This window comes from Halichoeres trimaculatus, unplaced genomic scaffold (genome assembly GCF_033239565.1).
Source record: "Halichoeres trimaculatus isolate MK-OKI-2021-1 unplaced genomic scaffold, fHalTri1.1 fHalTri1_scaffold_11, whole genome shotgun sequence".
Classification (NCBI taxonomy): domain Eukaryota; kingdom Metazoa; phylum Chordata; class Actinopteri; order Labriformes; family Labridae; genus Halichoeres; species Halichoeres trimaculatus.
This window is the reverse complement of record NW_027437189.1, coordinates 10,628,440-10,643,952: the sequence shown is the minus strand read 5'-3', so window position 1 is coordinate 10,643,952 and position 15,513 is coordinate 10,628,440. Positions and strand designations below refer to the sequence as shown.

At 40.3% G+C, this 15,513-nt stretch overlaps 2 protein-coding genes across 2 annotated transcripts in view; one reads left to right on the top strand and one right to left on the bottom strand.

Annotated features, from left to right (window-relative positions):
* Positions 1 to 236: 236 nt before the first annotated feature.
* On the top strand, positions 237 to 5,974 carry b3galt4 (UDP-Gal:betaGlcNAc beta 1,3-galactosyltransferase, polypeptide 4). The gene is made up of 2 exons (XM_074682486.1): positions 237 to 315; positions 408 to 5,974. Exon 2 carries the CDS (start codon positions 1,236 to 1,238, stop codon positions 2,349 to 2,351), a length of 1,116 nt encoding a protein of 371 aa, XP_074538587.1. The 5' UTR covers positions 237 to 315; positions 408 to 1,235; the 3' UTR covers positions 2,352 to 5,974.
* Positions 5,975 to 6,954: 980 nt separating this feature from the next.
* wdr46 (WD repeat domain 46) overlaps positions 6,955 to 15,513 on the bottom strand; it is a 9,147-nt gene continuing 588 nt past the window's right edge. Inside the window, exons 3-14 of the mRNA XM_074681403.1 lie at positions 14,998 to 15,078; positions 14,786 to 14,898; positions 14,566 to 14,653; positions 13,895 to 13,956; positions 12,734 to 12,838; positions 12,492 to 12,642; positions 12,115 to 12,350; positions 11,656 to 11,809; positions 9,125 to 9,272; positions 8,559 to 8,749; positions 7,496 to 7,609; positions 6,955 to 7,390 (exon numbers count right to left, since the gene is read on the bottom strand). Coding sequence (XP_074537504.1) covers positions 7,268 to 7,390; positions 7,496 to 7,609; positions 8,559 to 8,749; positions 9,125 to 9,272; positions 11,656 to 11,809; positions 12,115 to 12,350; positions 12,492 to 12,642; positions 12,734 to 12,838; positions 13,895 to 13,956; positions 14,566 to 14,653; positions 14,786 to 14,898; positions 14,998 to 15,078 — 1,566 coding nt within the window. The 3' untranslated portion in view covers positions 6,955 to 7,267. The remainder of the gene's footprint in view (positions 7,391 to 7,495; positions 7,610 to 8,558; positions 8,750 to 9,124; positions 9,273 to 11,655; positions 11,810 to 12,114; positions 12,351 to 12,491; positions 12,643 to 12,733; positions 12,839 to 13,894; positions 13,957 to 14,565; positions 14,654 to 14,785; positions 14,899 to 14,997; positions 15,079 to 15,513) is intronic.

The window sequence follows — 15,513 nt, the reverse complement described above, 5'->3', positions numbered from 1 at the left end:
AAGGTTATATTACGAATAGTTACAATGTTAATTTAACCCAATGGATCGACAGTACTGACGTTTTCCTACTGTTGCTGCTCTCTGCATAACACTGCAGTAGAGAAGTAAAGGCTAAGTTTACATTTGCCTGCATTTACATGACCTCCCTCCCAAGACATCAGTTAAAACTCGGCAAGCCATCAGTACATCTAGATGAACACTAGGGGTCACCCTGAGCCAGTAGGTGAGACCGCCTGCAGGAAACATGCACATGGCAGAGCACCAGGATGACATGATAAAATTGCACTGATAAAAAATAAATACCCAACCCATCAGGTCTGTATTTGTCCATTCTTTAACATTCCCAGAAATTTCTGTTTTTTTTTTCTTCAGTATAATAGTCTACAGACTTCCTCCTTCTTTTTCAGATCCCCATTCCTGTGGCTACATCGCTTTGCCTTTCTTTGGACATATTACTGCTGCGTCGGCATTAAGTGCATTAGCAAAAAGCGAAACTGACATAATTGAGCCAGTTTTATTCTGTCTAGACAGAGATGGAATTTGTTTGAGCCAAAAAAAAAAAAAAAAATCAATACCAAACCAATGCAGCATGAAAGTCTCCAAAATCAATAGAGGGATGCAATGTAGGACATATAACAAGTAATAGTTTTTATAGTTGAAATAAGTCAATTTTTTAAAGCCCAGATTTGCAAACAACAGCTGCTGTGTCCACGGGGCAGTCTTACGCAGCGTAATGACCGGAAAACAAAGCTGCTCATCTGAGGCTGGGTGTATCACATCATCAAGGAGCATCAGAGCGCATTCTGCTACTCGAAAGTGGAAATTATTTAGCACGTTTTCGATCCGTCGCAATCGACCCTGAGTGAACAGTGCCACATTTCAGTGGCGTGCCAGGACAAGATACAGCTCCAGGCTGCTGCTGAATCGACCGTCTCATTTGCGCAGCTGCATATTCCACTTTTGTAAAAACTGACACGGTTGCAGCATCAACACAAGCGCAAGATACCACTACATTTACCGCATCCTCGCCGACACTGGCACTCTCCTACGGCTGCAGCTGGGGCTAACTGGACCTCGGAGCAGAGGAGTAACTAGGAGACCGAGAGCTGGGGACGCGTAATGACAGTACAGTGATTTTTATTGTGGAGACAAGCGTAGGTGGATCTGTTAGGAGCAGGCGAGCTCAAGCAGCTACAGTGGTGTTTGGAGCTGCGCAGTGCTAGCGGGGCTTGGTCATGGTCGGACGGGGACTTTGGGTATGTAAGCCCCGGTTTGGAAAGCGAGGGAGCCGGTTTGGTTTCTTGCCTGTTCTGTGCACTGCGACAGCGACCTTATCTCTCTTGGCTTTGTTCTTCTTGGATTTTATTGAGTTATGGGTCACCTCCATGAGGATGAACAGGATGGTGGAGCCGCACGCCGGCATCGTCCCCCCACAGAGCGTCGCCCCCACCAGACCCGAGGAGTTCCTGCTCATGCCGAGCCCACTCGTGTGCCAGCGGGCAAAGCCGTACCTTATTACCATGGTTACCTCGGCCCCTGCCAACCAGAGGTTCCGCCAAGCCATCCGGGACACTTGGGGAGGAGAGGTGGAGGTGAGGGGCCTGCGGGTCATGACCCTGTTCATGGTGGGGGTGGCGTCTGACCCTGGACTAGCCAAGCTGCTGATAGAGGAGGCAAGAGAGAGAGGAGATCTGATTCAGGGGCGATTTGTGGACACTTACTCCAACTTAACCCTGAAAACCTTGTCCATGCTGGGCTGGGCCCGCCGGTTCTGCCCCCAGGCTCACTTTTTGGCCAAAGTGGACGATGATGTCCTGTTCAATCCCAGTGCCCTCCTGCATTTCCTGAACAAGAGCCGTAATCCTTATGAACAGGGAGACTTGTACCTTGGAAGGGTTCATCTCCGAGTGGCTCCAAACCGTGACCCAGATAGCAAGCACTACCTCCCTTCAGGGGCTTACCCCCCTACTGTCTTTCCAGACTATTGCAGTGGTACAGCTTATGTCCTGTCCCGCTCTGCATTGTTAAAAATTTCACTTGCAGCCTCTGCATCACCTTTATCCACCCCCCTGCCCCCTGAGGATGTGTTTGTGGGTTTGTGTGCCCGAGCAGCTGGTGTCCTGCCCTCACACTGCCCCCTCTTCTCCGGAGGCCCTGGTGTGCCATACGGACGCTGCTGCTATCAGTCCATGGTCTCTATCCACCACATTTCACCAAAGGAGATGCTGCATTACTGGGCTGACATCCATGCTTCGCAGCCATGCTCCTGGCTGACTCTACGAGCTTCTCTGGGGATGTGCAAAGTCAGGGCTATGCTGGGGGCAGCTCTGGGGCTGGAGAAGGGGTTGTGAGAACTTATGTAAGAAGGAGTGTTTGAGGCTGTGCCTCGCTTTAATACTGTGAACAGCACAAGTGCTCTTCAGGCTGTGAAGCTACACTGTTCGTGTCCTCTGAAAAATGTCACCTTATTTTTATAGCTTTATTTTTTTAAACTGTTGTGTGATCAATGGCCATTTTTGCAGTAAAGGGAATGATCAGCTGGTATTCTGATAGAAGCATCACAGTAGTCCTGAACGTTATCATAGACTGTTACAGCACCCTGTATTGTTACACTCAAACAAAATGCTAAAAGAAGATAAATACTACAAGTTAATATGGCATCTTAATCGATAGTTTATTCACTGAGATGGTATAGGGGAGACTGGGGACAGTTGCAACAAGGGACGGTCGCAACAAGCCTTATTTCTCTAATCAGAGACATGCTAGAGTGATGACACTCACACTGCACCTGCTCAGTTAGACCCTCCACCCACCAAGAAGAGAGAGGCCATATTGAGCATCTGGTCCTGCTTCTATCAAGTAAAGTTGTTTTGGAGGTATGAAAGTAGCTTTTTTTCATGAGCTGTTTTTTTGTCATAGTGTCCTGACCTTATGTATGAATGAATCCAAACCAATCTAGTTTAAATCACCGTTTGTTGACTATTAAATGACATGGTGAGCATGTGTCAATGTCAATGTGGCTAGCTAGCACATGGTGTTTTGTCATGACTGGTACCATGGGGACAGTTGCAGCTGTTGCAGCTGTCCCCATGCTATTAGGTTAGTCATATTAGAAGAGACCACACAACCATATTTTTTAAGATTTTTAGTTCAAAATAGGCAAAATTAATATATTTTATTGCGCATGATGAACAGAACAGGCAATCATATGGAGAAACTAATGCTAATGATAAAGAGAATAATTTCCCAAATAACTTAAGCAAAAATTAGCACTTAGTTTTTGTTGTATGTTGTATGTGTCATATAAACTTGTCATAGAGTGAATGAATCATCTAAATAGAGAAATTGTATTCTGTTTATTTTCAGCATACAAAGAGTGAGAAAGAGAGTCACTAACAGAGGGGTTCACCTCAGTATTTTGGAACAAGCCTCAGATATTATTACAGTTGAGGGCAAATCAGCGAGGGCAGTGGCCAAGGCCTTTGACATATGCCACACCACATTGTTCAGGTTCCACAAAAAAAAAAAAAGAATCTTGCAAGCACGGCATCAAAAAATAATGTTGCAAGTTATTCCATTCTTTTTGTCCCAAAATGCAATATTGAGTTTTTATAGCTTCAGTAATATCTGCACATTGACTCAAGGTAGGCCCATGTTTAAAACAAAACAAAACTAATTAAATACCTTAAAGCTGTACAGAAAAGAAAATTGAATTTGAGCCCACTCTGGGTCATAACATTAGTATTTGTCCTATTTAGACAAAATACTGAGGATATTTAGTGAAAAATTAATGTTTTGTTTTTATATGTTGCAACCGTCCCTGATCTGTGTTGCAACTGTCCCCAGGTTTTGGGTCAGTTGCAACGTCTGAATTCCTCTATTCAAATGAATATTCTGATTAATACGTTATATGTAGCCATCTTTAAATGGTATGGACATTTGGCAGACAGATGTAGGTTTAATATGTAATGATTTGGTGAGACTAGTCCAAATATTCTCTGAGTAACTGAGAGTAATGTAAAAAGTGTTGCAACTGTCCCCAGTCTCCCCTATTAAATGATACTGAGCAGTTGTAACAGCTGTAGGTCTGTGCTGCTAACCCTGTATGGCAATACTAGTGCTACCCTTTGAAACTTTAGCCATGCATACTGTACACCTAGCTTCATTTGCGGCACTTACCAGATTGACATATTGCAAAATTGCAGATAACTTGCTGACTGGGACTAATTTCACATTGTCTACAAGCATCACAGTGTCGTTAGCTTGTGTCACAGTGTAAATGACCTGAAATTAGTCAAACTTTGCTGCTCTAAAAGAGAAAAGGCCAGCTGGGGTCATAATAAATATATGGTGCCAGAACAAAACAGGAACCTGTTATATAAGCAAATGTTTGGGTGCAAGTTTTGTTTCTTTAAGGCTTACAAATTAAAGGGATTAGTTTGTTGCACAGATTATGTATGCACCCTTCCTGTACAACTTTTACAGCAGAATCATGGGCATTTCTATAACTGGTATAAGAGCCTTATTTTGTGTTGAATGCACATAAGACTAAGTATTTCCGCAAACACAATAAATCTTACATCTACATGCTGCTACCTTTATATCTATGAATATATATCTCACATATATGTATACCTGTCTTTTACAGGCACTTGGTAGATGTTAGTCTAATAAAATACCCAAATGCATGATGGTCCAGACACAAAAGATATCAAACCACAAGCTTCTGATAACCTTGTAGAAAGGCAGTAATATGTATCAGCTTAAACTTTCATGCTCGAAACAGAATAATACCTTCCTCAGTACAGGATCCAAGAAATTTATCAAGACTCGTGTTTTAGGGAAATTTATGACATGGTGGTTAGTGTAACCTGCTATTTGTTGGGTTTCTGACACTAGAGACAGTAACGCTCATGTTGTAAGAGGTTCTTCTCTTTGCAGGATGGTATCAAAAGATACCAAGATGTAACTCTGAAACAAAGAAACGCAAAGCACTGATTCTCCTGAAAAGTGTGTTGCGGCATTTGTGTTACACATCAACTGAGTATGAATGGCTGGGATTTGTGGGAATTATTTTATTGCTTTGAAGGATCTATTAACTAACACCGAAAAGCTTTGGCGTGTGGTTTTACCCACAATGTAGATCCAGAGAGTGTGCACTCAGGAAATGTGTTTCCATCACCAATAAACCACTCCAGATCTCACATTAATGTAACCCATTGTCTCATTTTTTCTTCAGTCAGATCAGTCCTAAACATCTGTCATTACTGTTTCCCTTTTCCATCACAAAATAAGGCAACGACTGCAAATGGTAGATTTCGAAAACCAAGAAAGGATTACCTTTAAATGCCGATATTTTTCTTGCATGGTCAGCTGACCCTAAAAACATCAAGCCATCATCTCAGAAAGTCACGCAGATGGGAGGAAGCAGGATGATCTTTTTTAAACAGTACTCCACCAATTGGAAAAGTGGGTACAGAGTCGTGGATAGTTGGTGTTCAGGATTAAAACCTCCAGCTGATGGCCTGATTGATTGCCCCACTTACACAAATATACAAACACATAGGCTATCCTTTGTCAGTTCAGCGCAAGAGCAGCAATTATGAAGGGGTATCATTTGCCTACCATCTCATAACCCTAGTTTGATGTTTTAAAGCCCAGTTCATCTGCTTAACTGTCAGAGATGTTTTTAAAACCAGAGTTCAAGGCAAGGTGGGTCGTTTTGGTCAGATATAGCCCACTCTCGCTATTGTTTAAAGCGGCTGCAGCGATCATACGTCATGGAGCATGCCTTGTGTCCGTGCGCGTGTGCTCGTGCATGAAGCAAACCGCGCTGACGCCTCTCCAAAGCCTGCCAAAGCAGAGAGTAGGGGTGGGCGATACTGGGAATTTTGGTATCGATCCAATACCAAGTAAATAAAGGGCTAGTATCGCCGATACGGATACCGGTATCGATACTTTTTACATGAAATGTAATGATCATTGAATAATTTTGTGATTTTGCCTTGAGTTGGTTGATTATGATTATGATAATGATTTTGGTAAAACAGCACAAAGATTTTAGGCAATAAAAATGCTTTTCTTAACTAAACACAACAATAGAACAACATTTTAACTGTATAAAAGTATTAAAATAATTATTTTTCCACCACAATTGTTTAGGGAAAAAAAAATCACAAGTGTAAAATAACAAAAAGTTCCCTCCTATTTGCACAGACAGAGGAGAGTAAAGTAAATTTCTGGACGACATAAGAGAAACTGCAGTATCGATCTCATCATGCTAGTATCGATCCGATACCAATACTCTTGCCATCGATACTATCGATATTTTGATCAATAGGCCCACCCCTAGCAGAGAGGTGAATCGGGCTCAAGCATGGCACACTTGTGGTTACACTGGCCAAACGAACTGGGCTTCAGGGTTCGGCCACCGTATGGTTTGCAAGTGTGAACGTGTCCTTAAGGAAGTGACAAGATACATGTGGGGGAGGCGTTCATGGTTCATACCACAAATCAAACTGACATCACAAAAAACGTAACCGTTAAACGAGTGGAGTTATCAGTACACACAGCGATCAAGGTCATGTACAACATGAGCCTGTTTAAGATTAGAGAAGGAATGTTAAAAATTCAAAGAAAGAGAAGTGGTTGTGCTACTACTTCCTGAAACTTTGAGCAACGTTTAAGGCTCTGCATGTCTCAGAGAAACCGCATTTCTTTTAACAGTCCTTTTGAATCACAGCACTCATAAATTGTTTGAGCAGCCAGTATTTACCTTCTAAATCAGGGTAGGGATCAATGCTGTATTAATGAAATGAGTTAAACAATGACCCATTCTGTTCCTATAGATGTGAACTTGAATGACACTGAATGCAAAGATCTGCCAACATATTTTTATTTCTTGTATATGTTGATACCAAAAAAAAATCACACAATGTATTTGACATTGTAGAATGTAAGTGAAAAACCTACACCCGCAGCAGCCGTGGCAACTCACAATCTCCACTCATGCAGACAGGAAGTGCTGGAGGCTCCAGCCATTGAATAGAACTGTCCTAACGCAGCACTCAACCCCGACCACAGATAAATGCTCCCCTTCATAAATGCTTCCCCTTCAGTGAGTAAGTCCTTTTAAAGGACTATGTCCAGGATTGCTGCAAATGATGGTTAGTTCCAGCAGTGTAGAAATGTTTCCTCTGTATAAAGTTCAAGGGTCACTCCTACAGAATGTCACTGGGTTCTTGGCTGCACAAAGAGTCCTCCTTTTCTACTTTTTGAATCGGTCCAAAGCAGATTTCTGGCTGGATGTCACCGCCTTCTTCTTCTCCTCGCTCTCCTTTCTTTCTTTTTCCATCTTCATTTTGTCCTCAACAGTTTTCCTGATCACATCCTAAAGGAGTAGAGAGGCCAAAGACAGATGAGCAAAACTTGATGGCAGAGCAAAAGGATCACATCATTGGTGCATCAATACCTGTTTTAATTCTACATTACTTACCCTTTGGTCTTCATGGGCCACTTGTTTCTTACGTTTTTCAACATTACCAGCAGAGCTACGGCCTTTTTTCTTGTACTTGGGAATAAATTTCTCCTTGGCAAGTGGATCAAAGCCCTAAAATGACAGAAAAATGCTCTTAGAGAACCATATGATTACAAACTTACAACTATCAAAGGTCCATGTGTGTGACTGAACAACCTCTAGCTAATTATTGTTTAGGCCTACTTGATTATTATGAAGTAAGATTAACTTCTGGTTGTCTTGCTTTTTTCTTAGTTAAAAACTGTACATGCTCTAGCTAGTTCAGATTTTGCATTTGCTCATTCAATTAAATTCCTGGACCACACACTCTTAGATGAATGGCACAGTTGATATGTAACAAAATATCACACTCTTGGTGAAACTTGACTGGACGTGGAGAGTTATGGTGTTAAACTAGTCTGAGACATCAACACGCACATCAAAGACCAGGAAATCAAAATGACACATCTACTAGGATGATCTTTGGAATGAACTGTAAGATCTATTGTCTGTTAATCATTATGGAGTCATTCAGAACTTTTTTGTTTATGCAATGCAAACTCGAAGAATATAATCAGTAAAGGGGTCATGACAATCTTTACTATTGCCTTTTTTTGTGGGGATTAAGTAAAGCTGACTATTTCTGATTCAGTTATGGCTAAAAATTGGCATCTATGAGTAAACAATATATGACAATATATGTCTGATGTTCTTGGTTTTCTGGACTAGCTAGTTTCTCTCAGCAGCTCTATAAGGAAACCGTAGTGAGCTCATCTGCTTCGCTGTGTGTTGGTTACCCAAACTCAGAGACAGTCAAGTTTGTTTTGGTGGTTCCACCAAGTGATGGTATGTAAATAATTGTGCTCTTCCTTGGCTTGTTTCAACCTATCTGACTTGCTGTTCTTCTGATAGTGAAGTGAGACAAACATATTTTGGTTACAACTCAAGCGTGCCCTCTCCTCCCCTGTTCGGCCTTGAGCCAGGCTAATATGATCTTTCAACCTGATAGCCTGTAGGCTAGAGGGTGCTTGAGGACACTGACCAAAGCTTGAACTCTGTCTTGGTGACGTTGCTCAAAAGTGGCTTGATCGACTTGTCCCAACTGATGAGGGTCAAGGCTGATGAGCTCTGGTTGGATCTTCTCAAGCAGGGCTTTAACCTCCCATTCCTGCCTCTGCTTCACACTGCGATACGGATTTGCATCCAGACCATCAAAGTTAGGCTCTCCTGCCCCTGTGAGTTAGAATTGAAGAGGAGAGAAGTGAAGGGACAAAGAGAGTTCAGTGATGGCAGCTCTAGATTAGATCTGATCTCTCTCAAATCATCTGCAGTCGACATAAACTGAGCAGCTAACCACATTGTTTTCTTATCAATAAAACGTTTGCAGAAAAACCTGTATTACAACCTGCTGAACTCTGGTTGTTGGAGTTTCATTTTATACCATCTGGCTCAAGCAAATGTGACCAAAGCTTTTAAACTGTACTTTTCAACATGGTGGGTAAAACATGCCTTTATGTTCTACTTGTCAGGAAACTAACAAACACTTGAAGCGGAAAGCACCATGAACCCTCTTAACATGTGGGCGTATGAAGAAAAATTAAGCTATACCTGGTACAAGCATGCTGGTAAAACCATCTCCATGCCCAACTCCGAGGACGTCCTCAAAGGGGCAGAACTGCAGCCCCCAAACTGTTCCTCGTACTCTGTGAGCCATGTAGGGTTTAGAGACAGGAGTGCTCCACACATCTCTGTAAACCTGAGAGGGGGTTTCCAAAAGCAATGGTTAGATAAAACGAAGAAGGGTCATATTTGTCAATTTATTGGCAGTTTTGAAGAAATTAAGGTATGACTGATTAAAAGTAGCTTTCTGCAGTGTTATCTTTACTTTAAGGTTTAAAAGTCAAACATGTTTTAGATTTTTTTCTTCATGTTTTGTTTCTCCAATAGACTGTTGCTGATAAACAAAGCAACAACAGCCTATAGGTTTAAATTGTAACAGAAAGTTAAATAAGTGGATGTGTACTTGCTATTTCTCTAAAAATATTTGCCTCGGACTGTTTTTACTTAATATAGACATTTTAAAGTTTAAATATCCATTAAGGAAATAAAAAAAAGACTTATCTTAATGCCATAGCGTGATTACCAATAATGCAATCTTATGCAACTCAAGGCCTGTTTTGGCATCAGTTACTTAAGAGATTTGATAACTACAGTTTTATGTCATCTCAGTTTCAACCTTTAACCGTAGCAAAATGCAGAGCACCGTCAAACTGCGTCAGGATCACAGGATCATCACTCTCTGACTTATATAGAACTAAGCCTCTTATAAAAACTCAGTCAGTCTTGGCAGATCAAAGCCATCCTTTGTCTAAAGCAGGGGTCACCAACATGGTCCCCATGGGCACCTGGTGCCAGCCAAGGGGCAACATCTGGTTAGTAAAAATAACATCTATGCGGACGTGCTAAAAGTTGCTGTTCATTGAGAATCCGCTTTAGGCTGGCTGTAGAAAGACTACAAGCCATGTACACACCCAGCCAAAACAAACAGGCTTTTATGGCATTGAAAAGCATATTTACAGCCTGGTTCAAAAAATAACTTGGGTCTAAAACTCTGATTTCACTGTCAGCACACACTGTACAGCAAGTAAATTTTTTTAATCTCTGCGGTTAAGAAGTTATTAGGATCATTTGATTTTTCGATCAGAGGCACAGCTCAGGTCATGTGATTGCCAGGCGCCCTGTAGCTGCTCGAGAAAAAACTCACAGCCGCCGTCATAGCGAATGTGGCTGTGTCCACGGATGCTTTGCCCATGTTTTAAACCAGGGGTCATCAACCTTTTTAAGACCAAGGGATACTAAGGCACTAAGGGCTACTTGTCTGATAAAACTCTCTGAACAAAACTGCACAGATCACTTTTCAATTGCATAAATCATAGTAGAAGTGGTATTTCTATGAGAAGAGACTGCTCACATGCCAATGTTGATTATTTCAGATTATTATATATCATTATATATCAGAAGAATGATGGTAGTAAGTAGCTCTATTGTAACCAGAGCTTTTTTTGGGAACATGCTTCGCAACATGCAACAGTGGTTCTTGCGGGCACCACGTTGGTGACCCCTGTTTTATACAGTCTATGGTGCCAGCAAGAACCTCTTAAGGTGCCCGCAAGACATAGTCCAAAAAACAGCACTGGTCACAATGAAGCTCCTTCCAACCATCACTGTTCTGTAAATCATTAATTATAATAGTGAAATAATTATCATTAACCTGTGAGCGGACTCTTCACATTGTATTACCAATTCTACTTTGATCAATGTAATTAAAAGGGATCTGTGCAATTTTGTTCAGATAGTTTGTATCAGACAAGTAACCCTTTGTCCCACTCATTTGCCGTGAAGTCTCAAAAAGGTTGGTGACCCCTGGTCTAAAGTTTTTGAGTCGCTGCTGTCAGGTCACAAATTCAGCCTATTAGTGTGCAGGACAAAGAGGTTGAGAAACTCAATTGTTCCTGCTGCTATCACCTTTCAAATAACTGTGTTACCTCTGCTTTTATCTGTCTTTCTTAACTACTGTTTTTATTGAATATATTCATTGTCATCTTCTGTAGGTTGTGGATTGCACTCTGTATGCATGAATGTGTTGTGCTGCTGGCTGAAAGACTAACTGCCCTCTCACAGGGATATTACAGACAACCTTAAACCTTCTTACAAACTGTTTTTGTCAACCCAGAACCAAAGTGTTTAACTTCACTGAAGTTGTGACCTTAATATTTCTCAATAACTCCCCAACTCTATCCCCCTTCACCTTGTTACTGTTGTATCTACTTGCTTGCTTGACAGCATTGTTTTAAAAAATGATAAAAGATTTTTTTTCAACAGCTAGTGGACTTTTGATAATATCCAGACATTGCAAAAATTTTAAACATGTTTGACTGATTTCAAAAAGTGATCCTTTGGACCAGCCGATATTAAATTAAAGTATCAGTTAATTCAGTTTTGTTATTCAACACTGTGTGTGTAAGGGGTGTTACCACATTTCCGGGAACCCAATTTGGATCCTAACCATGTTTATGAAACTGTGGTAAAGCAACACTTCCTGTTCACTATTACTCATGCAGCGAGGAGGTGATGAGGACCTGAACTACGTCCCCTGTGGCAGCAGACAGCAGACCCCTGTGGCTCAGAGACAAACAGGACGATCCAGCAGGCAGGAAGTAAGACTTGAGTGGTTTGAAGGTTCTGATGTCATACACTTTCAGCTTTTTATCCATTCCAGATGTCACCATGTATCTGCAGCAAAAAAAACAACAACAAAAGGTTGCTCTCTGGTGGACACTGAGGGAACTGCAGCTCAGAGCTTGTCAGAAAATGTCGTCATTGAATCTGATGTCAAGCCTTTTGATTTAGGGTTTTTGTTTTACCACAAACTGTAGGGATTTCTCAGAAAAAGAGGGTAACATTAAAAAATGTCTTTACTCATCACTTTGGTTGAATCTCCAAGCTTTCCTAATACCCACAATATTTTTTTCTGCAGCTGAATGATATCCAATAAATGTGTCCAGCTGAACAGCTATGAAGTTTTATTGGTGACTCACGTGCCCGATTTATCAACAGCAACTGAGCGCACACCACCCTGATGACAGAGCATCTTAACAAGAGCTTCTTTCTGGTTGGGCGACCACAGAGAGACCGTGCCGTTATGATGTCCAAGGTGGATGATGGCGTTGTGGGGATTCTGACACATCACGTCAAGCCGGCCGGCTTTGGTGCAGATGGCTGTCACCTCCTTTCCCACAGACACATCAAGGTACTGCAGGAAACCTGTGGCACTCTGGAGAAAGAAGTAAAAAGAGTTAGGTTTGTCAGAGCTTCTTCTCAATGGCTCATTTAGTTGATGCTAAGAGTTATGAAAATGATACTGTGGGGGATTTGCACCGAATAAATCTCAAAAGACAGGAGAGAATGAACTTACTGCTGTGGCTAGCAAAAAGTGGTATGGAAGGAACTGCATGCGGAGGACGTCGTTGAATTTTCGGATACAGTGAAGCTCAATTCCATTAGGGTCGTACATATACAGCCACTTCTTCTGAGCCACTGCATACATGCTCTCACTATGAAGCCATCTAAATAAAGAGAAAATTAAGTATGTGTTTGGTTAGAGCGACATTAATAGACATAGTTCTGTGGTGCAGAAAACCAAGCTGGGTGACCTACTTCACATCGTTGACTGACTCCATCACATTTATCTCACACATTAGTTGTTTGGACTGCCAGTCAATACAGGCGATATGGCCTCTCCTTCCACCAATCAGCAGGTGACTGAAACAAAGGGGATACAATGTTAACACAATGTAAACAACTTCCATTCAACATAAACTCTAATTGATTTTTGTGATTTCACCCAAACTTAGGAGGTTATTTAAGCATCGGACAAGCAGTGGAACATGTAGGGGCTCAACTTATGAATATACAGAACATCAGTGTGAGTGTCTGCTATATGATCCGTGACGAATCAACCTTTTGGCTGCTATTCACGACAGACCAGTCTAACTTATCACAAAGTGTATCAGACAATCTAATGGTTTAATATATAAATATGAATGAATGACATGAAAGAAAATCAAATTAACCAGCTGATATTGTGTTAGTATGGAGAGTATAGTGACTGTGACCTGAGAGAAGCACCTACTGTTGATATTTTTAAAAGAAAACTCAAGACCTACCTTTTTAAGATGGCTTTAAGCTGATTGTATTAATTATTATTTTACGTTATATTTTTACTTATCTTAACCCTTTAATTTTGTTTTTTTTCTACAGTTCAGTTCAGATTTTTTAATTGAAATTTTATTCTTTTTTAATGCTTTTCCTTATATTATCCTAATATATCTGCCTTTATTATGACCTGATGTTACACTTTCTCATTTTACTATATTATTTATCTAACTTTTATTTTATATTGTTATATTATTTTATTTTATTTTATTTTATTTCATTTTATTTATGTATTTACACTTATCTTACCCTCACGTATTTAAGCTTTTTTAAAAATTATTATTTCAGTTTTAGCTGATGTGTTTCCTCATTTCAATTCAAGAGGGCGTTACCTCAGTCCTCTTATTCCATTTTCTGTCAGAATTTCCTTTTTATGTCTTTTTGTGTTTGAGTAAGTAAGTGTGTATATTAAATGTGGTTTGGGGGAGGGGAGATTGCGGGGGTCTTATGTTTTCATTTTATGCAATTTTGCAATTTTCTGCTTTTTATTCCACTTCTTTCTTCTAACTTTATTTTTTTCCCATGTAAAGCACTTTGTATTACAAAGTCCTGCATGAAAAGTGCTATACAAATAAAGTTTGACTGATTGAGTATAATACTGACCGTCCAGTCTTGCTGTAATCCACACGATATGGTCCAAACTGGGACAGTTTCAGGTTGAAATACTGGAAAGTTATTGGAAAACAGAGAAACAGAAATACTCAGTAAAATTGAAAGAAAATCATGATTCAGAGCATCTTTTCATGAACTTTAGTTGTTTAGCTTCAATGTGACTCGGCAATCCTTTGACACAACATGCTTTGACAGTTCTACCAAAACAAATTGAAACCGAAAAAAAAAAAATCCAAAATATTTATTCTTTTTAGTACTGAATAGAAAAACAGTAGCTAGACTTAGAAATGCTGAAAAGAACACTACGTGAACTGATGTGAACTGTACACGCCACATCATTTTGTTTGGGAACACCTAGTGCTCCGTGATGCTTTATATGTTCCCTGGTCTGTTACTCTGGTACAACCAGCCAATAAATCGTGTTTAATTATTTATATGAGTCTACAAACCTGACATGTGAAAAACAACCAGGCAAAGTAAAATAACACATAATATGCGATGACTAGAATACACACACAGACTACACATTGTGCCTGAAAAGTCTAATGTATGACAGGGCGTCACATTAAAAAGGACAATAAAAGTGACCTTGTAGTAAAAGCTTAGAGGTCTGGAGTGAAATCATTCTGCATCCACACATTAAACTCTGGTCATTGTCTCACCTTTGCCCCTGATGTTATATCCACAGCATCTGCAATATCTTGCTGTGAGATCGTACATGTGTCCTCATCTTCATCACCTTCAAGAAACCTAACAAAGCAGAAAAACCTTTAGCAACCAGGCTTAGGACTAACGGTTACAGTAAGATTCAGGTATTTTTGTCATCATCATTCACTTGATGATTCACCCAGCAGCCAGTGAGTAGCACTTGAAGTAAATTACCCAGCATCCTCTGGTAGTAGGAGGTCAAACCGGGCAGCTTGTTTCTGGGACATTTCTGAAGCTTCTTCTGAGCGTGCAATTACATCCCTCAATTTGTGATGATGGCGCTTTGGCTAGAGCAGGGTAAGTAAAGTAATGATATGTGAGCTTTTGGTATAATGTAATTCCACATTTTATTAGATACTACAAAAAGGTGACACACAGTAACGTACCTTTTTGGTTTTGTCTTTCCTCTTGAACTTCTGCATTCTGTCCTCTGGAACTTGAGCAGGCCCAGGAAATGGATCTTCTTTCTAATGAAGTGTAAACACTTATCACAAATATAGACTTTGCAGAATTTGTTTAACACCTAAAAATGGTTAAAACTACAAAACTGTTAAAGGTTTTGTCATAAACCCAATACTGATATATAAGAAATAATTCATTTAGAAATTTAGAGATATGTCTGTACAGTGACATTTTTCAATTGTAAACTTTTCTAACTACGTAATTATAATGGGTGCAAATTTGATCTTAAAACACTGACCTTTAAACCTGATGAAAAATATAGCTTTAATGTAGAGCTTATCGTGAGGTTTCGGTTCTCATTCAGTGAATTTAATGTTTTGATAATGCCTAGTCCCACTAGACTTGTACTGTTTTGGAATGTATGGAATGCGTGTTTTCTAACCAGAGCACTTGGAAGAAGCTAACTGCTGCACAATCCGGCTGTGTTATGCATACTGGTT